General features: G+C 39.2%; 2 protein-coding genes across 2 annotated transcripts in view; both read right to left on the reverse strand.

Moving 5' to 3' along the window:
- Positions 1-696, reverse strand: part of ugp2a (UDP-glucose pyrophosphorylase 2a) — a 166,497-nt gene extending 165,801 nt beyond the window's left edge. The window contains exon 1 of the mRNA XM_060899118.1: positions 686-696. The gene's annotated coding sequence lies outside the window, so the exon portion shown is untranslated. The remainder of the gene's footprint in view (positions 1-685) is intronic.
- A 2,054-nt stretch (positions 697-2,750) lies between these two features.
- otx2a (orthodenticle homeobox 2a) lies at positions 2,751-11,747 on the reverse strand. The gene is made up of 4 exons (XM_060899120.1): positions 11,692-11,747; positions 9,637-9,798; positions 6,877-7,028; positions 2,751-3,587 (listed from the first exon to the last, which is right to left on the reverse strand). The coding sequence occupies exons 2-4, from the start codon at positions 9,731-9,733 to the stop codon at positions 2,751-2,753; spliced, it is 1,086 nt and encodes a 361-aa protein (XP_060755103.1). The 5' UTR covers positions 9,734-9,798; positions 11,692-11,747.
- Between the last annotated feature and the right edge of the window lie 15,461 nt (positions 11,748-27,208).

A 27,208-nucleotide genomic window follows, 5' to 3' on the forward strand; every position in this document is an offset into this window, starting at 1 on the left:
GAAAATACTTAGAAAGTGGAAAAGATTTTCTGACACAGGTTAAACATTATCAGCTCATTTGTTTACAAAGAATTACTTCCTCATTTACGTAAACACCGACATCCATATATTTATATAAAAGATATTTTGTACTAAATATAAGTCTATGTAAAACACATTTTAAATAAAAACTATGTTTTGTTAACTTAATACCACATACCCATTATTTTTTTATAAATAATCATCTGGGTGTTGATAACTGTGGACAAAGGTGTCAATACTTGTGGAATGGTGTCACATGATCTGATACGCTAAGTAATCAGGAATCAACTCATTTTTTTCCCAGTGGAAGTTTGAGTAATTATTCATGCACAATTTACGTATTGAAAGTCTTTTCTACTTTTGCAACAACCAAAAGATCGTTAAGGTGTCGATAATTGTAGCCGCCGCTCTAATAAAGTTATTGTATTGTATTCTGTTCTACAGACTTGAAAAAAAAAAGATTTAACTTTTTTCTCAGAGTTTTGTTGACATGAGCTCATTCACCTAAGCGACAATTTTAGCGCATCGCTACACACGTCATTTATTTTCCAACTTCATCATTCGACTCTTTTGTTCTGTACTTTGTTCATATGTGCTGGATTTTACTCGTGCTCAGTTTAAACACACTGAATGAATTCACAAAGTTACTAATTAATGAATTAACTCACTCACTCGCTCATCCATCCATCTCCAGAGACTCATGGATCAGGAGCCGAATCCAGGATTTGATTCATTTATGAGGATTTGATTCTTTTTTTTCTGCACTCGACCTAAACATCACCAACTTCCTAATATGGAACTCACCATAGATCTATTTATTCTTTTAGGCTATTAGCTTTTTTTTATGTTTATTTTTGTTTTTATGTGATGAGACAATTATTTAATCAAATTGAATCACCGACGAAAATAATAAACTCTCCGTTTTAAAATAGCTATTGATTTAATTTAAATACTTTTAGTATTAAAGGAGAACTGAAGGCAAATTTTTTATTATCAAAATTCTATTTCTCTCATTTTATTAAATATCGGAATGCATTTCTGATCGCTGTTTTGTTGCTGCTATAGCAAGTTATGAGTGTTTGAAATATGCTCTGTAATATATCAGTCCATATGTCAAAGCGATGGCTGTAAACAAGATTCGTTGAGACCTGTGCGAGACATCGTAGGACGGAAGTAAAACGTACAGCGGAAATCAAAGTGACCAACATCTGCCAACATTGTCAAAAGACACATGCGCTGTCTTTCGAATGCTGACGTAATCAAGCCGGAAGTTTTCCCTGTGTCCGAAATCACTCCCTACTCACTATATAGTGACGACGCCATTTTGTAGCGCTGTCCGAAACCTTAGTGAGGATTACATGGGAAATGCGCTCAGTATAATATGGATTTATCACAAAAACACATGCATGTGTTTATCATTTTGAAAACCCACCAGCCGACTGATCTGGCACGTTTTAATTGTACGACAGTAATGATGTAAATACCAGCACACCGGACTCGTCCTTATCCTGTCGTCTTTCCAATTCTTCTCTACTCCACGTTGGTTCGAAGTCGTATAGAATAATCTCCATCACTGATGAAGCTGGCAAATCTCGAAATTAATCTAAATCAGAATGATATGGCGATCTGGCCGCTGTGCAAACAGTTTTCGAAACGGCGGCGCTGACACTTCACGTTTGAAGTCTCACACAAGTCTCGTGAAGATCAGGCTGGGTTTGGATAAGCGACGTCTGCCGTGGACCAAACGAACTACATTCAACACGGCTAAACACTGAAAAGGCTGATAAGTGTAATATAATATGCCAATACGAGTCACGATATAAGGTTAACAGAACCAAAAACGCAAGTTTAAAAATGACTTCAGTTCCCCTTTACATAAAATCCACAATATGAAATATTAACAGCAGTCGGCCTAAAATGATTAAGCCGATCAAATCTACTTTTTTTTTAAACAAATGTGAGACATATTTGAGCTCCATTAGTCGTCTGATGTGAAATCGGTCCGGTATAAATTTAATCTCCCTCCATTCACATTTTCATGACTTTCATTTTTATCCCAGTTTTATCTTCTTGGAACAAATTCTTGAGGCCATGCAGAACAAAAATAAACATCACTTTTGATTTAAAACATATTTTATTTAATGTACATAATGCAAAAAAAAAGTATCAGCTCATTTTTTGTTTTATACATTTCACAGGAAACGAGTTTGGTTCACATTTTTGTTTTCTCTGTGGCAGGACAATTGTCTCACTTTATTTCATATTTATTGCCTTCATAGACACACGAGAAGTCCAAGTGCAGCGAATCGCAGTGGATTGAGGAAGGCAAGGAGACGTAGAGCGGCTTATAGAAGGATTTGTGGATCTGTTTAGTCTTTCAGGTTTCAGCCAAATCAGGTTACAGTCAGGAGGAAATAACAACATCGATCTTCTCCGTCCACAAACTGGTGAGGACAAGAGAGAGGAAAAGTCTTCCGAGGATCCTCTTGTTTAAGGCGGTTGCTGTAAAGGCAGACAGACATCAGAGTTGAGAGCCAAAGAGCTTCGGCATGGGATTAATCCTGCGACACCAGTCTCGACCAATCCAGAGTATCTCTTCCTTCAGACCTTCAAATCCAGGTTTCCAAATGGCTCCTTAAATGTCCTTCAAGCACTATTTTGACTTTCTGGTTCTACACTGATGGTGTGGTGGCTTTCTAAAGAAAACTAAAATGCTAAAAAAACTCCTCTCACAGAACCTGAAAGCGCCAAGCCGCCTGATCTTTGTAGTCCAAACAGTCTGCGCTGAAGTTTAGTTTCCATGGTGAGGCAGCTTGGTCTTTGTAGTCTTTGTAATCCACACAGTCTGAGGAGGTGAAGGGCAGCGCCGTGCCGCCGTAGCCCTGGTGTGTGTGCACGTGCGGGTGATGGTGAGGGTGAGGGTGGTGGTGATGCCCGTTGCTCTGCCCAAGGTGATGAGGGTGATGCGGGTGCGTGTGGTGGTGTCCGGACACTCCGGTACCCGCCATGGAGCTGATCTGAGGGTGATGCGGGTGGTGACTGTGCATGGGTGCCAGGTACGAGCTACAGTCCATGCTTCCGAAATATGAGCTGGACGCAGTGCTGGGGTAACTCTGAGCATATCCGGGTGTCTGGTTGTGGTTGTAGGACACGGGGTAGGAGGTGACTCCGGCTGGGCCGCCGCTTCCTGAAACTGCCCGCTGCATACAGGACGCACTGGAAGGAGGTGCTGGATCTGGGATGGTAGGAGGAGCAGGAAGAGGTGATATAGGGGCGGGGCTCCAAATCGATGACACAGGTGTTGCGGAACTACTACTCATGCTCAGTCCACCCAGGTTTGAATTTGAAGAAGATGACGAGGAAGAAGATGACGAGGATGAGCTGGCGCTTGATACGGCTGGAGGACTGAACTGACCGCTGCTCTCGGATCCGGGACTCTCTCGTGACGGAGAGGATTTTTTCTTTGCAGGACGGATTTTAGCGCTGCCGCCGCCGCTATTACTGCTGCTGCTAGTCTGCTGCTGCTGTTGCTGCCTGCACTTCGCTCTTCGGTTCTTAAACCACACCTGGGCAGGAGGAGAACCACACATTGATGATGAAATATTATGCGAAGTTACATTTCCAAACCCTGATGTAAATTACCTTCCAGTAATGACATGGAAAACATTGCACAGTAGAAGAAAAGGATGATCCATGCAACAAGGAAAAAGGTTACTTGTCATAAATGGAGCCACAAAGCGGCACAAGTCATCATGGTATCTACTATCTTCTATCTTTCCTTCAACGTTTTCTTTCCTGTTTTTTTTGGCTGCACCACTCCCTGATCCAAGTCACAGTGATAAACAGACTCATCCAGACACATCTGGAATTACAACTTCATTTTATTACTACAATAAAGATCGCTATCTCGATCAGCTCTATCACCTGCGATGGTCCTGTCAGAAAAAGATATTATTCAAATTATTAAAATCCTTGTGTCCAAAATCGCTCACTCGTTCACTACTCTCTACTCCCTATATAGGGAATTACTATATAGAGGACTATACAGTGAGCTCATTGGTAAAATGAAAAACCGCTTTCGGACACTAGTCCGTCATGCTGGTATTACTGTCGCACATTTAAAACATGCCGGATCAGTCGACTGGTGGGTTTCAAAATAATAAATCCATGCGTGTGTTTTTGTGATAAATCCATATTATACTGAGCGCATTTCCCACATTAAGCAATACAAAGTACCTGCGGCTTTCACTTCTTTTAAATCAAGGCTGAATACTTTCTTCTTTGCCGCTGCCATTTGAGACTTTTAATTTGATTTCTTTCAGCGCGACCGCAATGCATGATGGGATATATTGCTTTGGTTAGTGACCATCGTTGTTACACTACTTTTCGTGATGCATTGTGGGATACTTTGAGTGCACTATATAGGGTGTAAATAATCCTCACTGAGGTTTCGGACAGCACTACAAAATGGCGTCCTCGCTATATAGTGAGTAGGGAGCGATTTCAGACACAAGGTATGACAAGCCTTTGATTTCATAATACAGCATTTCATATAATGTTCATAAACCAATGTAAGACGATGTTATTATTATACACACAAGACACTTTTTCCATCCATCCATCCATCCATCCATCCATCCATCCATCCATTATCTTGTACAGGGTCGCAGGTGAGCTGGAGCCTATCCCAACTGACTATGGGCGAGAGGCGGGGTACACCCTGGACAAGTTGCCAGATCATCACAGGGCTGACACACAGAGACACACAACCATTCACACTCACATTCACACCTACGGTCAATTTAGAGCCGCCAATTAATGTAACCTGCATGTCTTTGGACTGTGGGGGAAATGGAGCACCCGGAGGAAACCCCCACAGACACACACATGGGGAGAACATGCAAACTCCACACAGAAAGGCCCTCGTCTGCTACCGGGCTCAAACCCGGAACCTTCTTGTTGTACGGTGACAGTGCTAACCACTACACCACTGTCCTGCCCTAACACTTTTCCCATGGAATAAAAACGTGTTCTATTCCATTCTAGCAGGATTCATTGTATTCATTTGGTTCGATAGCATGCAATATTGCTAGCATATTTCTTATCCTACATGTATTACATCACTCTGCGCAATGGAGGATGAGCGATGAATATGGTTTACGATATTGCATGGGTGTCAAGCCGACATGACATTGCACATCGGAGACGTAAAACTTCCGCACTCACTAGCGACTGACTGTGATGATTTCTAAACAAACATGGCTGCCAGGTTTGCTTTGTTAAATATGAAAGATTGAGAGAATTTAAAAAAGAAAGACAGATCGAACACCCGAAAGGAATGTGTATATGAAGAGTTATAACATCAATGAAACTGACTTCTTGTTAAAACTGTTAATATTATAGTCATGCTGTCTGTTGTTGCCCAAATGAGGGTGGGTTCCCTTTTGAGTCTGGTTCCTCTTGAGGTTTCTTCCTCGTGTCGTCTGGGGGAGTTTTTCCTCACCACCGTCGCCACAGACTTGCTCATTGGGGATAGATTAGGGATAAATCTATCCCCAATGTATCCCCAATACATGTTGTAATTATATATTTATATAGATATTTATGAAGTGTATATATATATATATATATATATATATATATATATATATATATATATATATATATATTTGTAGTTATATATTTATATAGATATTTATGAAGTGTATATATATGGTATGTAGTATATATTTATTTTTTAAATTATATATTTATATAGATATTTATGAAGTGTATATATAGTATGTAGTATATATTTATTTTTGTAATTATATATTTATATAGATATTCATGAAGTGTATATATGGTATATATTTTTATAGGTGTATTAATGTAGTTTGGATTTTGGGGTAGTTAAAAAGGGGTGGGAAATTAAAAAAATATTGTACTTCACTCCTTTTTCGAACAATGTGCAGTGTTTTGCAATGTCTTAGCTCTTTATGTTATTTTTTTAACGTCTCGTTTTCTTTCTTTTGTATGTACAAATAGTTACATACATTTTTTATACATGTTCGAAATAAAAAAAATAAATTCATTCAATTCATAAAATTGGCTCATGTTTTAAGTCGTTCAAATTCTGTGAAGCTGCTTTGCGACAATGTTTATTGTTAAAAGCGCTATACAAATAAACTTGACTTGTAAATAATAATAATAATAATAATAATAATAATAATAATAATAATAATAATCTTGGTTGGCGTTGAGTGGTATATCAGATATATTCCATTCAGCTAGCATGATATTGAACGAGTATACCTGATATAGCATGGAAAAAACCCAGTGAATATTATTTAAATATTGCATTAAGGACACAACTGGTGCAGACAAAGTACAGTAACTTGTATTTAACCTGACGTGTAAATAATTTAACCGACTCGCAAGGTGATTAACCTGTAACTCTGGTACTTTTGTATGATCCGCTCCAGATTCTGGAACATACAGCCACATAGCCTATACTATATTGATACAGCAGTGCTGTATATCGGAGCTTAAATATCGATCCGATATCGTATTGTATCGCGTGGAAACCTGAGATCGATACATAATGTTTTGGGATCTATGTTTTTTGTTTTTTTTTTTAAACCAGGTGTGTTCTTCTGTGGATGGAAAGTTCAGGAAGAAAGTGTCTCGGGCTGCCGTCAGATAATAATATGCTGTGTTTGATTAATATTTAAATAATTGGATAATCATCAAATGCTTTGCATTAAAGCTGGAGTTTGTTCCTCACTGCTTGGAGGGCTGCTGTTGATCCACGTGATGTCGTGCATGACTTCATTTCACGTGAACACGCACACGCGCGCGCGCACACACACACACCTGTACTCTGGACTCGGGCAGGTTGATTTTCAGGGCCACCTCCTCGCGCATGAAGATATCCGGGTAGCGCGTCTTGGCGAACAGAGACTCCAGGATGTCGAGCTGCGTGCGCGTGAACGTGGTTCTCTCCCTCCTCTGCTTCCGGGGGTTGGCTTCAAATCACAGAATAATCACAACACGCTTTCAGAATGAGCTCGACTTGTCAAGCAAAAAAAAAAAAAAAAGTCTATTAAACACAAATCTAAAGTGATAAGATGACGTCAGGGCGCGCAGCTTCTGAAAATCTCGCGCGTGCTCAAAGTAGTTTCCATTAAAATAATAATAAAAGAGGGTTAAAAGGAAAGAAGTGCACATTTAGAGCAGTCAGAGACACACAGATGGACAAAACCAGATAAACCTACCAGCGGTAGTGTGTCCGAGCTCTCATGCAATAAATATTTAACTTCATTTATTGTTTTATCCTCGGATAAATGAGGTTATTGTTGTTGTTGTTGTTGTTGTTGTTGTTAAAACTCTGTTCAACAACTGAAACACTCTTCTGTAAGAATGTATACTATTCACATAACACAATACAAGTTGGCCATATCGCTCACACCATCACAAACTGCCTGGATAAAAGCCCTATGTGTGTGTGTGTGTGTGTGTGTGTAATTGGTATAATTAGAAATCGCACACTAAATACCCTACTTTATTACAGAGGGACGTCACAAAATCATGTTGCAGAGTAAACCCTATAATAATAATAATAATAATAATAATAATAATAATAATAATAGCTTAATGGTTTATGGTCTACAGCCTTCAAAAGAAGGATAATTTGGTTTTCATTAGGAATGTCAGCTTTCTGTAACTTGCACTATACTGTACTATTGCACTACACTACTACACCATACTATACTATACTACACTATACTAATACTATATTAATACTACACTGTACTGTAATATACTATAGTGTACTAAACTGATACAATGCTGTACTGTACTGTACTTGTCCTTCATTCCCGTCCCCAGTGGTCCCCACTGTAAAGCCCAAGACAACATTCAGACCCTTACTGGTGTAACATTGCGTTTTAGTCCCGAAGACTCCTCCATCCTGAGTTTAATCTGAGATTATGTGCTTTAAAAATATCTCATCTCATCTCATTATCTGTAGCCGCCGATTATTTTTCCCCCGAAACATGATAAATTAAAAGGATACTGGTTAATGTAGATATGCACTACTGTAAATGTCTTTGAATGGAATTTTTTACTAAACTGTGCCTGAACAAGCGCTGAAGCACACGATGAGCTGTGGAGCAACGGCGCGCGCGCACACACACACACACACACACACACACACACACACACACACACGATATAGATTTTTAGTGTATTTTAAAATGTAAAAATATATTCCAAGCAAAATTTCATTTCCCAGCTTCCCTCCCCCCCTTCCCTCCCCCCCCTTTTAAATGATGCCCCATAAATCCGTCCTATAAAAGTTCACACTTGGAGGTAAAACTCCACTGGGAACTTTTAAAACTTCTTATTAAAAAGTTGGTCTCTTTTTTCCCCTCCTCCCAAATAAAACGTTTGTAATGATGTGAACTTTTCCATCATTTCAATAATCCGATCCGAACCGCAATTATTATTATTATTATTATTATTATTATTATTATTATTATTCTTTCTTTCTTTCTTTCTTTCTTTCTTTCTTTCTTTCTTTCTTTCTTTCTTTCTTTCTGTGATAGTGCTTTTCTTAAGAAAAACTCCCAAATTAAGGCTTTTATTTTAAACAAATAGCAAAAAATTAAATACGGGTTTTGCGTAAAACCCCTTCAGTTAAACCTCGTTTAAATAATAATAATAATAATAATAATAATAATAATAATGGCTATTTTTTCCCCCTGGTATATCAGGAATTTCCGATGATGATGATGATGATGATGATGATACTAAATTCAATAACAGTAATTCCAGAAACTTTTAGGAGGTTTTATGAAAATTAGAAGAATTAAAAAACAAAACAAAAAACAAAAACAAACAAACAACAAACAAAAAACACTTTTTAACGTTACTCTGTTCCTGTGTGCACCTTTAAATATTCCGTCAATACAAAAAAAAAAGTTCCTCAAATATCTTCCAGGATCTTCTCTACACTCTAAAAAATAAAGGTGCTTCAGTGGTTCTTCAAATCTCTGGATGGTTCCATGGAGAGTCAAAACTCTGTGATGAACCATTACATTATGCGAAAGGTTCTTCACATTGGAAATGGTTCTTCAGAGCCTGGCATTCTCTTACCATTTGCTGGTCAATGCACATAGGCTATGTTTACACAAATCTGTCTTCACTGCTCAAACAAATGGTTTAAATGGTTCTTTAAAGAACTGTTGCATGAACGGTTCTTTGAAGCCCTGAAAAAGGTTCTTCTATGGCATCGCCCTGAAGAACCGGTACTGGCCCCATTATTTTTTAGTCTATCTATCTATCTATCTATCTATCTATCTATCTATCTATCTATCTATCTATCTATCTATCTATCTATCTATCTATCTATCTTCCCATGATGATATTAAATGTAGTACAATAATTCTAGAAACTTTTAGGAGGTCTTATGAAAATTAGAAGAATTAAAAACACACACTTTTTAATGTTACACTGTTCCAAAAATGCCCCTCAAATATCTTCCAGGATCTTTTCATTTTATTATTATTATTATTATTATTATTATTATGAATGTTTGTGTGCATATGGGAGGTGGGAGAGCTGTGCGCGTACCCGGATACCCAACGGACGGGTGCAGGAGCTCCATGGGCGCGCCCCCGAGCCCCAGGCCGTTCACGGCGTACGGGGCCTGCTTGAGGTATGACATCATTCTAGCAGCTCGCGCGGGGTCACGGCGGAGTCCGAGTCCGAGTCTCCCCCCGAGCTGACACACACCTGAGGAAGAGCACAGGATGGGGATGAGCTCCACGAACACTTCAACAACACATCAGCACACGAGGAGAGGATTAATAATAATAATGATAATAAAAACAGGAATTGTTACTCCATCTTAACAGCACTGAACTTATATTCAAATCAATTCAAATATTTTAGAAAAAAACCCAAAGCTATTGTTTTAGTGTAATAATAATTTATTTTGCATCATTATTACTGCAGTAAGATTTTCTATTTGTTCTTCACAACAACGTGCAGGACAGAGAAGTGTGATCGAGATTAAACTTTTCTGACCTGCGTGTTGTTGTGGTTGTGAAGTACAAATAGACAATTCTAGAAAAATTCTATTAATGACCCTGACAACAAAAATGATCCTGACTGCTATACTGCTTATAAAACTGAAGGGGAAAAACCCCCACATGTGCTTTAAGTTGGGATTCGATCAGAAATATAAACAGAGTCTTAATCACCTCATTTCACCCTTCACTGATCAACAGGACTTCACACACTAATGAGCTGTTCATTGTGTGCACCTCTTAAAGCACGACTCCCAAACCTGTCATCTTTTTTATTTATTTATTCTGGGATTTGATCATCTTTGACACTTCAGTAGGTTATAGTTAGCATTCGTGTTGTGCGCGTGGTATTAATGTGAATATTGTACAAAGTCAGCAAAGTGGATTTTTTTGATAAAAGAAAAAAAAAATCTAGACTTTAAAAGACAGTGATGGCTATTTTTCGTCAAATTTCTTGTAATTTTTTTCTCATGGTTTATACTTTTAACTCCAGTTTTAGTATTTTTGGTGTGGAAGTAGCCTAAAATATTTTATGCATGTTTGAGTTTCAGCGCCTGTTAAACTGAGCACAGAAACATCGACACAGCAATCAAACAAATTACACAATTCAACTGAGAAATATGAAAAACATTCAAATGTAAATTTTCTTAAAGTTGTTCAGCGATTGCTCTAATTTAATTTGTGTTACTTTGGGTCACAAAAACAACAACAAAAATAGGCTAAAGGACTGGTCTTCCATTTCACAAAGCGAACACTTTCTTTTTTCTTTTACGCATAGATAAGATAAATAAACTAAAATAAATATAACTCCTGATAAAGTGTACAGTGTGATGTGTGCTGTAATAAACCCGAAGCTCCTTCATGTGTTTAAATGCTGGGTTTGGACCCGAACCCGTCTCTCAGGGTTTGTTTTGGCGGAGTGAGTCCTGGAAATGTTTTAAAGACACAAGTTGTGCCGAAGTGACCTGGAGCGCTTTTCATTCCTGCGCGCATTGGTATGGATGAGCTCCATTAAGACCCCGCAGATCAGGAACACACTGCGGGACGGGCTTTAACCAAAATGCAAATCAGCAGCAACTGTGCAAATGATCCGCCCGAGCCATTGAGATGGGACTCAGGAGGGACTCCGGGCATTTACACAAACCTCATCCACTCTGTAAACGAGTCAACCCCCCAAAAACCAAACTCAGCACGCGGCTTTACGCATGCGCCACTGCAGGAGCTGCACAAACCACCACACTTTTTTTTTTTTTAAAAAAAACACAATTAATTTCTGGAGGAGAAACAAAAAAAATCTATATCTATATATCGATATATTTATATGCACATTTGCAAACTGAAGTGAATTCACACACTTGTGAAAATGCTTTATTTCACACAACTGTTTACTAAAGCAAAATACTACAGTACTATAATAATAATAATAATAATAATAATAATAATAATAATAATAATAGCCTGTTTAAACCACAGCCTTTCTGACTTTTATTTTTGGATCAGATGACGCAGTTATGAAGTCGCTGTGAGTTTAAGGAGGAGCTTCACGAACTCCGAACTCGTCCGTAATTTGTAATAAAGACAGTAAAATGTCTCTGACCTGCTGATTTTTCTTTCTGTATCCACTTTCTGTAGACAACATCCACGAGCCTGGTGACTGTTTACAGGTAAAAACAAATTAGCTACAGAAAGAAAAAACACAACAACAAAAACAACGTAACCCCCCCCAAAAAAACAAAATACTCCTTGGCTTAAAAAAATAATAAAGAAGAAGAAATGAGCCAATCTGCTCTCACATCCCCGCGCGCTCTTAAAGATGAGTGCCAGTGTTGTCCAATTGAGATTGATCACTTTTTTGGTTCGGTGTCCCGTCTATGAGTAAAAGGATACCTGCAGGACCCCCCCGCCTCAGCCAATCAGAGCGCGAGCACAGCCTTACCTCCTAGCGAGCTGACCAATCACAAGCGAGAGAGGCATTATTTCATTGTGACGTCACGATGACCCGCTGCGCGAAACCAGAAAAAAAACCTCAAGCTCAACAATCCCCAATACACTTTATTTATTTATTTAATTATTTATTTAATTAATTTAAACTCATTAAGCTGATGAGTTGTTGTTGTTATACATCAACAAAACAAAAACAAAACAAAAACTGCACATATTTACGTTCACGGTTTTTTAAAAATAAATAAAAACTGTATGAGGTGATGAACTGATTATTTTTAAGGGAAAAAACTTTCAGTGCTCATAAGCATGGGTTCTCAGCCCCAAAACGGCATTCTGTAGTTACAAAACAGGCGAAAAAATAATTATTTAAAAAAGATCAATTTGTCGCTTAAAAACAACAACAACAACAACAACAAACAAACAAACCAAGACACAAAATATCCGAGATAATGAACTGATGTGAATTTCCTTCACTGAAACTGTGTCTGGCTGAAAGTGTATAAGGGCTTTCAAGACAAACAAACAAACAAACAAACAAACAAACAAACAAACAAACAAACAAACAAACAAACAAACTCTAAAACACACATACTGAAATATAAAACCAATTTTTATGCACATTTCATTTCATTCTTTTTTTCCCAAAAAAAACAGAAATGCCACACCAAGTATTTCTACTTCTTGAGGTTTTTTAAATAAAAAAAAATACAAAAACAAACAAACAAACAAACAAACAAACAAACAAACAAACAAACAAACAAACAACAACAAATCCACACACAAAAAGATCAAAACTAATCAAGACACAAAATATCCGAGATAATGAACTGATGTGAATTTCCTTCACTGTAAAAGTGTCTGGCTGAAAGTGTATAAGGGCTTTCAAGACAAACAAACAAACAAACAAACAAACAAACAAACAAACAAACAAACAAACAAGCCCTCAAACACACTGAAATATACAAAATTTTACGCATTTCATTTAAATCTTTTTTTAGAGTTATGCCACACTAAGTATTTCTACTTCTTTTTTTTTTAAATAAAGCAAATTATAAAATCAATTACAAACAAAAAACAAACGCGCGCACTTTATGCCCTTATATATATATATATATATATATATATATATATATATATATATATATATATATATATATATATATATATATATATATTTTTTTTTTTATTTCTTCATTTTTTCATTTCCGCTGTTAATTCTATGTCTCTGGGAGACACACACACACACACACACACACACACACGTGTGTGTGTGTGTGTGTTCATATTAAGATTGACTTCAGCGCCATGAAATTAATTAACATTTCGATTTTAAATCCATTTTATTTCATCCAACACAGAGTGTAAGAGCAAGAGAGTGTGTTTGTTTGTTTATTTATTTAGAGACTGTAACACACTCCACATGGCACATGTCATTTATAAATTCCGTATGAGGTACACGAGGTGAGATGGAGGCCTTTGCACTGCACTGGGAAGCAGAAAATAAATTAAAAAAAACCCAGATAAAAATGAGATAAAATAAAACTTTATATATATATATATGACGTCATATTAAGGGGAAAAATAATTCAGATTTAGATTTAGAGTGTGGACCTGAAATGGTGTATAAAGATATCTGAGCAGCATTAAGCTATTGTTGTATGTGTGTGTGTGTGTAATCCCAGGCTTTCCTAAGCGCGTAAAGCCGCTAAAGCCCCGGCCTGCCTGGGATTGTCCTCCTCAAGCACCCTTTTACTTCTGCTTGCAAAATTTGTCTGCACTTATTAAAACGACGATGCATAAAATCCCCCGGATAAATCCCCGAGTTTATCAGGAAGCATGAAGAGAGGTTTATCTGTTTCAGCTCCCTCCTCTTCCTCTCGGTGGCTGTCAGCCAGCTGAACACCTGCGGAGACGCGCGCAGGAACACATCCCTTCTGCAGAACACCGCCGCCGCTGCGTTCCAGTCCCTTTAACACGGAACATCTGACACACTGCAGCAGCACGGGGCTGGAGACAGACTCACACACTTCTGGGACAACACCGGAGCAATCAGTAGAACAGAACAACATTCAACTGGTTTCTTTCATTAAAGAAAAAAGTGAGCAGCTGAAAACAGGCAACTTTGGTTTTTGGTTTTTCTTTTTCTCACCCCCAGCGGTGCTCAGGGCACAGGTAAGACACACACACACACACACACGCTGTTCGAACCGGGCCGTGTTTACCTTTTATTTATTTATTTACTTATTTATTTGTGAAGTTAATATAGCTCCTAGGTGTTAGGTCGATGCCCTGAGTGCGTCATGGAAATGAAAACGCGCACACGAGCTGCATGGAGCAAGAATGTAGTGCTTTAGACACAAACAGATTTCTGAATGAATGAATGAATGAATGAATGATTAGCTTGTCTGTTATATTTAACGCGTGCAACAGAAAGAGTTGTAAGTGTACTTCACATTTTATTCACATTTTCTTTTACAAAATAAGCAAAAAAAAAAAAAAAATCCTCTTCATGCACCCAGACAGTGTGTTGAAGGAGGTGATTTTGCGCGCGCAGCTCCAATCAATCTGGAAGGAAAATATTGCATCATATTCAATAAATCTGGACTCAAGGGCAGAGTAAAAAAATTGATAATAATAATAATAATAATAATAATAATAATAATAATAATAATAATAATAATAATTGCAAGCACTGCATCACTAATAATACCATTAGAACATCAGTGTATAGTGCACACACACACACACACAGACACACACACACACACACACACACACACACACACACACACACACACACACACACACACACACACACACACACACACGAGGCTTTAATTTGGTGTGTGCAAAAAAAGTAAAAGAGCCCTGCTTTTATCTCCAATCACAACTAATTAACATAACGGACAAGGCGCAGATAAGGCGTGTGTGTGTGTGTGTGTGTGTGTGTGTTGGCCTGAGTGTGTATTCGCGAAAACATGGTCTGTCCGGCAATGAGAAAGTGAGTCACTTCAGAAAGTGGAAAAATCAAATCCTAATAAATAAATAAATAAATAAATAAATAAATTCAAAAAGAGGTAAATAAAATAAAAAAAGAAATAATAATAATAACAACAACAACAACAACAATAATAATAATAATAATAATAATAATCATCATCATCATCCTCCAGTAACAACTCCAGTCAGGCTACTATCACACTGTCTCGTATCTTGCCACGTAAGCAGCGTGTGGGTCAAACGCCAGGAAATGAGGCGTATTTTGTCCAAAATTAAAGTCCTGTGACGTACACGGCGTATGTGCGGTGTTCCTGTGGCGTATCTGGGGTTTGTATGAGGTTCAAGGGACGTGAAGTTATGGTGTACTGGCGTAACCGTTTCATTGCTTTCGTTGGCGTAATGTTTCGTTCTTGTGTCATGTTGCTGTTGCGTACCTGCGGCGTTCACAGGTGGGTATAAAATGGGGCCTCATGCTGCGTCCATTATCATTTGTCACAGTCAAGAAAGCGTCATGCCAGTGAAGAAGTCAAGACCCAAGAAGGGCAAGAAAAGAGGGACGACATCAGCCGCATCCACCCAGCCAGCCCCGGAACCACCTTCATCAGACATGTGTCAGCTAAAGCAATCGTACGGCGTAATAGGTCTTCAAGTAATGTTCCCGCTGCGTCACTGCTATGTAGCTTTCGTTTTTACAGCGTACACGTGATGTACAGTACATGTGACGTATCAAAGCTGCTACGTATGTGCTACAGATTTTTAAGTGCATACAAGGAGATCAGATCGTGTTACGCATCCTAGAGTATTAGCTACGTAAGCTGGTGATGCTGTGACGTTCCTTTCTTACTGCCATGTATCCTGATACACCATACATACGCAAGGCTGAAACGCCAATGTGTGAACCAAGCGTAAGGCGCTACAGCACTTCAAGAGTTAAATTTGGCTACTTCTGGTCAAAGGAAGATAGAGAAGGGAAGGGTTGCATCCCAAACTGGGTGGGTTTCCTGAAAGCTTCTTAATGCTAAGATCATCTTAACTAGGAGAGAGAGCACTCATTGTGATGCTCGCTCGACCATTTAATGATGATCTTTGTTAAATGATCGAGCGAGCATCACAATGAACACTCTCTCAAAGAGTTAAGATGCTCTTAGCGTTAAGGGGCTTTTGGGAAACCCACCCCCGGATCAGTAGATATGAGTGAAGAGTTATTAACAGTGCAGAACATCCTGTTTAGAGTCTTCTTCACTGCCAAACTGCCCTGATTAGGTCCATCACCAACGTGGCCAGTGAGTGTATAATCATATTTACAACTCTGATTCCAAAAAAGTTGGGACAAAGTACAAATTGTAAATAAAAACGGAATGCAATGATGTGGAAGTTTTAAAATTCCATATTTTATTCAGAATAGAACATAGATGACATATCAAATGTTTAAACTGAGAAAATGTATCATTTAAAGAGAAAAATTAGGTGATTTTAAATTTCATGACAACAACACATCTCAAAAAAGTTGGGACAAGGCCATGTTTACCCCTGTGAGACATCCCCTTTTCTCTTTACAACAGTCTGTAAACGTCTGGGGACTGAGGAGACAAGTTGCTCAAGTTTAGGGATAGGAATGTTAACCCATTCTTGTCTAATGCAGGATTCTAGTTGTTCAACTGTCTTAGGTCTTTTTTGTCGTATCTTCCGTTTTATGATGCGCCAAATGTTTTCTATGTGTGAAAGATCTGGACTGCAGGCTGGCCAGTTCAGTACCCGGACCCTTCTTCTACGCAGCCATGATGCTGTAATTGATGCAGTATGTGGTTTGGCATTGTCATGTTGGAAAATGCAAGGTCTTCCCTGAAAGAGACGTCGTCTGGATGGGAGCATATGTTGCTCTAGAACCTGGATCTACCTTTCAGAATTGATGGTGTCTTTCCAGATGTGTAAGCTGCCCACGCCACATGCACTAATGCAACCCCATACCATCAGAGATGCAGGCTTCTGAACTGAGCGCTGATAACAACTCGGGTCGTCCTTCTCCACTTTAGTCCGAATGACACGGCATCCCTGATTTCCATAAAGAACTTCAAATTTTGATTCGTCTGACCACAGAACAGTTTTCCACTTTGCCACAGTCCATTTTAAATGAGCCTTGGCCCAGAGAAGACGTCTGCGCTTCTGGATCATGTTTAGATACGGCTTCTTCTTTGAACTATAGAGTTTTAGCTGGCAACGGCGGATGGCACGGTGAATTGTGTTCACAGATAATGTTCTCTGGAAATATTCCTGAGCCCATTTTGTGATTTCCAATACAGAAGCATGCCTGTATGTGATGCAGTGCCGTCTAAGAGCCCGAAGATCACGGGCACCCAGTATGGTTTTCTGGCCTTGACCCTTACGCACAGAGATTCTTCCAGATTCTCTGAATCTTTTGATGATATTATGCACTGTAGATGATGATATGTTCAAACTCTTTGCAATTTTACACCGTCGAACTCCTTTCTGATATTGCTCCACTATTTGTCGGCGCAGAATTAGGGGGATTGGTGATCCTCTTCCCATCTTTACTTCTGAGAGCCGCTGCCACTCCAAGATGCTCTTTTTATACCCAGTCATGTTAATGACCTATTGCCAATTGACCTAATGAGTTGCAATTTGGTCCTCCAGCTGTTCCTTTTTTGTACCTTTAACTTTTCCAGCCTCTTATTGCCCCTGTCCCAACTTTTTTGAGATGTGTTGCTGTCATGAAATTTCAAATGAGCCAATATTTGGCATGAAATTTCAAAATGTCTCACTTTCGACATTTGATATGTTGTCTATGTTCTATTGTGAATACAATATCAGCTTTTGAGATTTGTAAATTATTGCATTCTGTTTTAATTTACAATTTGTACTTTGTCCCAACTTTTTTGGAATCGGGGTTGTATATCTGGTGTCGCCCAGAAGAACACAGGTTCCCTTTGGAGTCAGGTTCCTGTTCCTGTTCCTCATGTCACTTCTGCTTTGTTTGTTAGGGATTTAAACACAAATCTAGATCTGGATTTCAGTAAAGCAGGTTTGTAATGAAAGTGTATGTTGTTGAAAGTGTGAGATCCATTAGATTGAGTTATATGTGATGACAACCTAAAGCCGATGATGAATGGCATGGTTGACTCCTCTCATAACTCAAAAGAATGAATGGAAGAAAAGTGAACTCCACCCCAAACTCTTGCCTTCATACAAATTTGTGCAGGTTGTTACAGTGTGTAATGCAGAGTGATGTCAGGTTCTTCGCTACCAGACTGGTTTTTCTATCCAGATCGTATAACTCATACGGTAATTGTCTAATATGAGCTCGATGTGTTGCTTCATTTGGAGCAATTTGGAGGCCATGGGCCAAAAAACAACTGAATAGATTTTGATGTAAATACGGATATGTATGTGGATCCACGATTTTTTAAATTGTTCTCAACATAACTCAAAAAGTACTGAACGGATTTGGATGAAATTTGGTGGACAGCTTTAGTATTACCCAAAATTTCGAGTCGAGTCCGAGAACAAGACTCCAACCGCACCATGTCTGCACCATGTCTGTTTCAGCACCATTAACATTAGTTTGTTCCTGAGCATGGCGTATGAACAGGTGAATGTGCTTCTCTTTATCAGGGAGTGTGAAGTATTCCATCAGAGATGGTTGGGAGATGGATGTAAGTGCAGAAGGTGTGTTTATTAATACAAGTGAAGACGGTAAACAATCCAGAACGGCAGGCAAAATCGTAAAACTGTGAAACAGCCGATTCTCGTAGTCGGCGTGACGTCACGAACACATGACAACAGGCGCCATATTTGACTAGGTGAAAACATGTTTTACCCAACTTTGCTAGTGTTCAGTGTTTTAGTAAGATTTTAGTAAGATTTTGTTAGTTTTAGCTTAATATACTCGTAGAATGTCCTACCAGTATCAAGATAGTTTAGCCGCTGAGGATCTAGCTCGTTATAAATTGAAAATCAGTGTTGCTTGACTGGAGTAATGTCCATACAAGCAAGGGTGGGAGAGGTGTCAAAACAATGGTGACTTATGGGTTTTTGCAGACAGATTTATATTATGAAGCGTCAGCAAGTTTTCAGAATGTTTATTGTGGCAAATTCACCTATTACTGCTCAGTTGCCGGCAATTAACTCATACAATAACAGAGCTGTTACTATCACTAAAAACTCATGTCTATTATACATTTTTTTCTTCACTTACCATTGATGAAATGACGACCACATACATATGTATAGTTAGATTTGGGTTCCCATAACTTTCCATAGTTAACAGATCCATCAGCTCTCACTTCACACCTGTTTACAGCCCTCAACTATTTTTCTCTCCTTTTACCTGATAATGGTATCATATGAAACTTTAAACCTTCATTTTTTATTGAATTGGCTGTACAGCCTGCTACACAACACCCTTTCAGCATGCTAATAGCATAAAAAAACTCTCAAATTTGAACTAAATTGCTACAATACACAAACAGGCTTCTCCCTCCCTTTCACCTAAACCAATATGGCGGCTGGGTTGTCATGGAAGTAACATGACCAGTGACCCGGATGTCCGACTTCGAGAATAGGTCGAGCGAGGCACAAACAGGCTACCGTAGACTCGGCAGAATCAAAGATGAGAAACAGGAAATCAGGGATCAGGAACTCAAACAAGGAAATAAGGCTCAGTAACATGTCAGCAACACAACTCAATACTTCACAAAGTAAGCGTGTTTAAAAACAAACAAACAACAACAACACCCCCCCCCCCCCCAAAAGATCAAAACTAATCAAGACACAAAATATCGGAGATAATGAACTGATGTGAATTTCCTTCGCCCTAAAAGTGTCTGGCTGAAAGTGTATAAGAGCGTTCCAGACAAACAAACAAACAAACAAACAAAGAAACAAACAAACAAGCCCTCAAACACATACTGAAATATAAAACATTTTACGCACATTTCATTTAATTATTTTTTTAAAAAGAGTTATGCCATGGGGCAGCACGGTGGTGTAGTGGTTAGCGCTGTCGCCTCACAGCAAGAAGGTCCTGGGTTTGAGCCCTGGGGCCGGCGAGGGCCTTTCTGTGTGGAGTTTGCATGTTCTCCCTGTGTCTGCGTGGGTTTCCTCCGGGTGCTCCGGTTTCCCCCACAGTCCAAAGACATGCAGGTTAGGTTAACTGGTGACTCTAAATTGAGCGTAGGTGTGAATGTGAGTGTGAATGGTTGTCTGTGTCTATGTGTCAGCCCTGTGATGACCTGGTGACTTGTCCAGGGTGTACCCCGCCTTTTGCCCGTAATCAGCTGGGATAGGCTCCAGCTTGCCTGCGACCCTGTAGAAGGATAAAGCGGCTAGAGATAATGAGATGAGAGATGAGATGAGTTATGCCACACTAAGCATTTCTACTTCTTGTTTTTTTTTAAATAAAGCAAATTATAAAATTAATTACAAACAAAAAACAAGCGCGTGCACTTTATCCCCTTTGCAACCTTTTATTTAATCACGTGATTGCGGCTTAATCCTGTGTCGGTGTGAGTCATTTACAGCACACGCGAGAGAGTCTGCTTGGCGCGCATGCTGTCCGGAGTGCGCCCGAGAGTCTGTCTGATGCACACACCAAGGCGCGCAGGTGTGATATTCTTGCATGAAATTAGTACAAAAATTAATGTAGATATAAATATCTTATGTCAAATTATTATGGCATGTTACAAACAATAAAGAAAAAATCCGAGTCGTCGTCTCCAATTTATGAGTCCGAATGCAGTTAATGCACGAGTGTGAGTCATCAGTGCTCAAGTCCAAGTTGAGCCACAAGTCCTTAAAATTAGGGCACGAGTCGGACTCGAGTACTACAAGCCTGATATTGTCGTAGGTTCAAGCGATTTGATTTTGATGTTGATAGCAGTGCATGTGGCTTGGCGGAGGTATTCGCTCTACTCTACCGAGTGCCTTTCTAGTTTTAAAATAAATGATAGATCTAAACATCAGAGTGTGTCATAGAAAGAAATTGTACATTTGGAGAGTCAACAAGTTGCAAATAGCAAGCTTGCAGTGTCAGAGTCCCTAAGTAGATCTCTAACACGTATACAAGTTTATACACTCTTAAAAATGACTCATGACAGTACCCATATGAGATGCATGCTGAAAAACAAACAAAAAAAGAAGATAAAAATTTGATTGAAGGATTCCTTAAAACGTAAAGAAATGCTGTAAACCAAAAATGACTTAAACATAATGAAATTAAATGTTTCAACATTTAAAAAAATACTATAAAGAGTAGACTTGTCCAGGGTGTACCCCGCCTTTCGCCCGTAGTCAGCTGGGATAGGCTCCAGCTTGCCTGCGACCCTGTAGAACAGGATAAAGCGGCTAGAGATAATGAGATGAGACTATAAAGAGTAATCAGTAAGCCATAATAAATGAAACAAAGTCGATATTTGGTGTGAGACAACCCTCTGCTTTACGTCTCTGGTCCAGTGAGTGCAGTTTTATACGGAAATGGTTTTACTGAGCATCTTACAGAACCAGCCGTAGTTCTTTTGGACACTTTGTCACACTCATGTCCTCATTTTACACCAAAAATTTTCCAGTAGCCTTCATTATGTTTCTTTTTTTTAATCTGAAAAGTGCTCTCTTCTTTCGTAATATGCTGCTCAGACATCTCATCTCATTATCTCTAGCCGCTTTATCCTGTTCAACAGGGTCACAGGCAAGCTGGAGCCTATCCCAGCTGACTACGGGCGAAAGGCGGGGTACACCCTGGACAAGTCGCCAGGTCATCACAGGGCTGACACATAGACACAGACAACCATTCACACTCACACCTACGGTCAATTTAGAGTCACCAGTTAACCTAACCTGCATGTCTTTGGACTGTGGGGGAAACCGGAGCACCCGGAGGAAACCCACGCGGACACGGGGAGAACATATAAACTCCACACAGAAAGGCCCTCGCTGGCCATGGGGCTCGAACCCGTACCTTCTTGCTGTGAGGCGACAGCGCTAACCACTACACCACCGTGCAGCCCCTGCTCAGACATATTATAGTTTTTTTTCCCGTAACATTTAATTTTGTGCTGGAAAAATAACAAACGTTTGGAACTCTAAAATGCTTTTGTAATGTTGTGACTTGATAATGTAGAAGTCATAAAATAGACATCTATAACAAAGTTTGTATGGAAAATAAGATGCCAATACTTTTGCACAGTACTGTAGATATAAGGATCCATTGCGGGATTTATTTATTGCAAAGTAACATATAACGCTCTCCTCAGGTCACACATTCCTTCATTCCTCCTGTCATGTACATAAAATATAATACACACGTACTCACAAAGACACACAAGTCCAAGGTGTCAAACGCTCGTAAGCCTTTTACTCAAACCTTTCTGCCTTTCACCAGGGAAATTAAACAAACAGAAATATAATCCAGTATGCACAAGGATGACTTTTGACTTTTGATGGATGTTTAAAGGTTTGTGAAGACGTTATTGTTGGTCTGAAATGATGTGTGTCAGGGCAGAGTGGAAGGAAATAAAAAAAACCCCTTTTTTTTTTTTGCAAATGAAAGGTTCTGTTTGTGAATGTTTTTCTCACTAGGAAATACAAATTACAACATATTTACTAGAAGACACAGACTCTACACAATTTGGGAAAGCATATTTTGCTAATTTGCTAAGGTGAGCTAAGCTACAGTGGTGCTTGAAAGTTTGTGAACCCTTTAGAATTTTCTATATTTCTGCATAAATATGACCTAAAACATCATCAGATTTTCACACAAGTCCTAAAAGTAGATAAAGAGAACCCAGTTAAACAAATGAGACAAAAATATTATACTTGGTCATTTATTTATTGAGGAAAATGGTCCAATATTACATATCTGTGAGTGGCAAAAGTATGTGAACCTTTGCTTTCAGTATCTGGTGTGACCCCCTTGTGCAGCAATAACTGCAACTAAACGTTTGCGGTAACTGTTGATCAGTCCTGCACACCGGCTTGGAGGAATTTTAGCCCATTCCTCCATACAGAACAGCTTCAACTCTGGGATGTTGGTGGGTTTCCTCACATGAACTGCTTGCTTCAGGTCCTTCCACAACATTTTGATTGGATTAAGGTCAGGACTTTGACTTGGCCATTCCAGAACATTAACTTTATTCTTCTTTAACCATTCTTTGATAGAACGACTTGTGTGCTTAGGGTTGTTGTCTTGCTGCATGACCCACTTTCTCTTGAGATTCAGTTTATGGACAGATGTCCTGACATTTTCCTTTAGAATTTGCTGGTATAATTCAGAATTCATTGTTCCATCAATGATGGCAAGCCGTCCTGGCCCAGATGCAGCAAAACAGGCCCAAACCATGATACTACCACCACCATGTTTCACAGATGGGATAAGGTTCTTATGCTGGAATGTAGTGTTTTCCTTTCTCCAAACACAACGCTTCTCATTTAAACCAAAAGGTACTATTTTGGTCTCATCCATCCACAAAACTTTTTTCCAATAGCCTTCTGGCTTGTCCACGTGATCTTTAGCAAACTGCAGACGAGCAGCAATGTTCTTTTTGGAGAGCAGTGGCTTTCTCCTTGCAACCCTGCCATGCACACCATTGTTGTTCAGTGTTCTCCTGATGGTGGACTCATGAACATTAACATTAACCAGTGTGAGAGAGGCATTCAGTTGCTTAGAAGTTACCCTGGGGTCCTTTGTGACCTCGCCGACTATTACACGCCTTGCTCTTAGAGTGATCTTTGTTGGTCAACCACTCCTGAGGAGGGTAACAATGGTCTTGAATTTCCTCCATTTGTACACAATCTGTCTGACTGTGGATTGGTGGAGTCCAAACTCTTTAGAGATGGTTTTGTAACCTTTTCCAGCCTGATGAGCATCAACAACGCTTTTTCTGAGGTCCTCAGAAATCTCCTTTGTTCGTGCCATGATACACTTCCACAAACATGTGTTGTGAAGATCAGACTTTGATAGATCCCTGTTCTTTAAATAAAACAGGGTGCCCACTCACACCTGATTGTCATCCGATTGATTGAAAACACCTGACTCTAATTTCACCTTCAAATTAACTGCTAATCCTAGAGGTTCACATACTTTTGCCACTCATAGATATGTAATATTGGATAATTTTCCTCAATAAATAAATGACCAAGTATAATATTTTTGTCTCATTTGTTTAACTGGGTTCTCTTTATATACTTTTAGGACTTGTGTGAAAATCTGATGATGTTTTAGGCCATATTTATGCAGAAATAGAGAAAATTATAAAGGGTTCACAAACTTTCAAGCACCACTGTATGCTTAACTAAGTTAGCATGTTTTCTTTGTTAGTCCCACGTTAGACTAGCATCGATTCCAGTAGCTAACATACTTGTAAAGTCAATCCAAATTCTAGCTAACGGTCGATATTAATTATTTACAGGATATTTTATTTCTGAAGAGTTTGCGAGCAAACTGTGTGGCGCTAGTCAAGTAGCAAGCTAACAGAGACTGAAAGATATTTTCAGACAAACAGCATTAAAGATAAGTATATAATATTTGAGAGAACGAAGGTTAGTTTACTTTTCACATGCAAACATGACATTAAGATAATTTCATCACTTGTTGATTTTTTAATACTTGAGTGCATTTCAAAGCAGCAAATACTTGCCTCTGAAGATATTTCAATTTTTAATTCAGTAGAATTTAACACAGTATCTAATGTATATTGTCCATTCCTGTGTGATACAGACCAGAGACACACCAGAGACAGTCCAGAAACACACCAGAGACACACCAGAAACAGTCCAGAGACACAACAGAAATAGACCAGACACACCAGACACAGATCAGAGACAGACCAGGCACAGTCCAGAGACAGTCCAGAGACAGAACATAGACAGACCAGAGACACACCAGACACACAGCAGACACAGTCCAGAGACAGTCCAAAGACTGACCAGAGACAGGCCAGAGACAGATCAGAGATAGTCCAGAGACTGACTAGAGACAGACCAGAGACTGACCAGAAATAGTCAAAAGATACACCAGAGACAGAACATTGACAGGTCAGAGATAGTCCAGAGACAGACCAGAAATAGTCCAGAGACACACCAGAGACAAAACATTGGCAGGTCAGAGATAGTCCAGAGACAGACCAGAGACACACTAGAGACAGAACATAGACAGACCAGAGACACACCAGACACAGATGAGAGACAGACCAGATGCAGTCCAGAGACAGTCCAAGACTGACTAGACACAGTCCAGAGACACTCCAGAGACAGACCAGAGACAGTCCAGAGACTGACCAGAAATAGCCCAGAGACAGTCCAGAGACATAACATAGACAGACCAGAGACAGTCCAGAAACAGATCACAGACAGTCCAGAAACAGTCCAGAGACAGAACATAGGCAGGCCAGAAATAGTCCAGAGACACACCAGAAACACAACAGAGACAGAACATCAACAGACAAGAGACAGTCCAGAGACTGACCAGAGACAGTCCAGAGACAGTCCAGAGACTGACCAGAGACAGTCCAGAGACAGTCCAGAGACAGTCCAGAGATGGAACATACACAGACCAGAGACAGACCAGAGACGGAACATAGACAGACCAGAGACTGACCAGAGACAGTCCAGAGACAGTCGAGAGATGGAACATAGACAGACCAGAGACGGAACATAGACAGACCAGACACAGACCAGAGACGGACAAGAGACGGACCAGAGACAGCCCAGAGACAGATCACAGACAGTCCGGAAACAGTCCAGAAATAGTCCAGAGACAGAACATAGACAGGCCAGAAATAGTCCAGAGACAGACCAGAAATAGTCCATAGACAGAAGAGAGACAGTCCAGAGACAGGTATGATACGACCTAACACCATGAAGAACTACTGTTTCCATCCCAAAGTTGGTTATTTTCCATAAACAGCATATCTGGAGGTGTTTTATTCCAATTAAACCACAGCATCTTGCCAACAAATACAGTTTTATATTCATTAAAAAAAGACACGCTGTACTTTTTGTCCATTTATAGTTGCATTTCACATTGTGAACAGTTCCTGAGACAAGTTAGTTCCTGTTCTCATGCTGTAGCCTCTATAAACAGCCGTTCCTTCTCCACCCTGTCTTTATTCTTGCCCTTCAAGAAAGTAAGTCAAAAACACAGCTTGTCTTGTTCCTGCAATGCATCAAGTTCTTTGTCCCGACATTGCAGACTCCTTCCATAAACGCGAAACAAATGTCTTTTTAATCCGTTTACAAGTCCCTGTGAATGAACGGTTACTATAGAAACAGTAAAGTATTAGAATGAGTGAACGTGTATTACTACAGTATAGACGTGTGAGTTGTACTACACTACTAGAAAATTAATCAACACCTTCTGACCAATCAGAATCGAGAATTCAACAGAGCTGGGGTATTTAGGAACAGTTAAAAATATTTTATAGAGTATTAATATTTATATTTATTAAATAAAGTTTATCAAAATTATGACTCTGTATCTTGAAATAATTACTCAGGATTTTAAATTGTGTTACAGTTTTTTTTTAAATTAATACTCACCACACGTGCACACCAACCAGTTGGCATTTAAAGAACCTGTGATTAGATTATCTTTAACATATATTTTTAATTCTCCTCATTAACATAACACTTTTCAGCTTGGGAAGAATCCTTATAGAGATAATACAGTACGAATCATACGGATTATTACATCACATGATGCTAATGAGCAACTGTCCAAAAGTGATTTGCATAATTTTGCATTCATATAGCACATATAGCAATTTATTTTTTTCGTGGTTCAAATCCTGCGCTCTGATTGGCTGGCGAGTGGGTCATATCCTACGGTATGGACCCCAGTTATGGACCCCGGCTACGGACCTCTGGCGACTCGCTCATTCACAACAACAGCAAACATAGTAGCAATTTTTGTCAACATTTATCTTTTTTATAAGATTTATTTATCAGATTATCAAAAATTGTATAAATTTTGCCAGCATTTCTCAGGAGAATAGCATTAATTTTACAGCATGGATAGCGATAACGACAGCGTTCACAGCAAAAGCGAGTTTTACTCCCCTGAAGAAGAAGAAATAAAAGAAAACATTTCAGGAGAAAGCTAAAAACCTGTAACTTGCTAACACCGAGCAAAAACATGGCTGAATCCTGAATGACTCCTATTT

The sequence above is a fragment of the Neoarius graeffei genome, chromosome 18, assembly GCF_027579695.1.
Source record: "Neoarius graeffei isolate fNeoGra1 chromosome 18, fNeoGra1.pri, whole genome shotgun sequence".
Classification (NCBI taxonomy): Eukaryota; Metazoa; Chordata; class Actinopteri; order Siluriformes; family Ariidae; genus Neoarius; species Neoarius graeffei.

Bases quoted from the DNA above. Each gene is read 5' to 3' on its own strand.
- otx2a (XM_060899120.1), bottom strand. From the start codon at position 9,733: ATGATGTCATACCTCAAGCAGGCCCCGTACGCCGTGAACGGCCTGGGG. The intron at 7,029-9,636 runs GTACGCGCACAG...TGTGATTTGAAG, and splicing joins CCCGTCCGTTGGGTATCCGG to CCAACCCCCGGAAGCAGAGG. The intron at 3,588-6,876 runs GTGTGTGTGTGT...CCTCCTGCCCAG, and splicing joins TGCCCGAGTCCAGAGTACAG to GTGTGGTTTAAGAACCGAAG.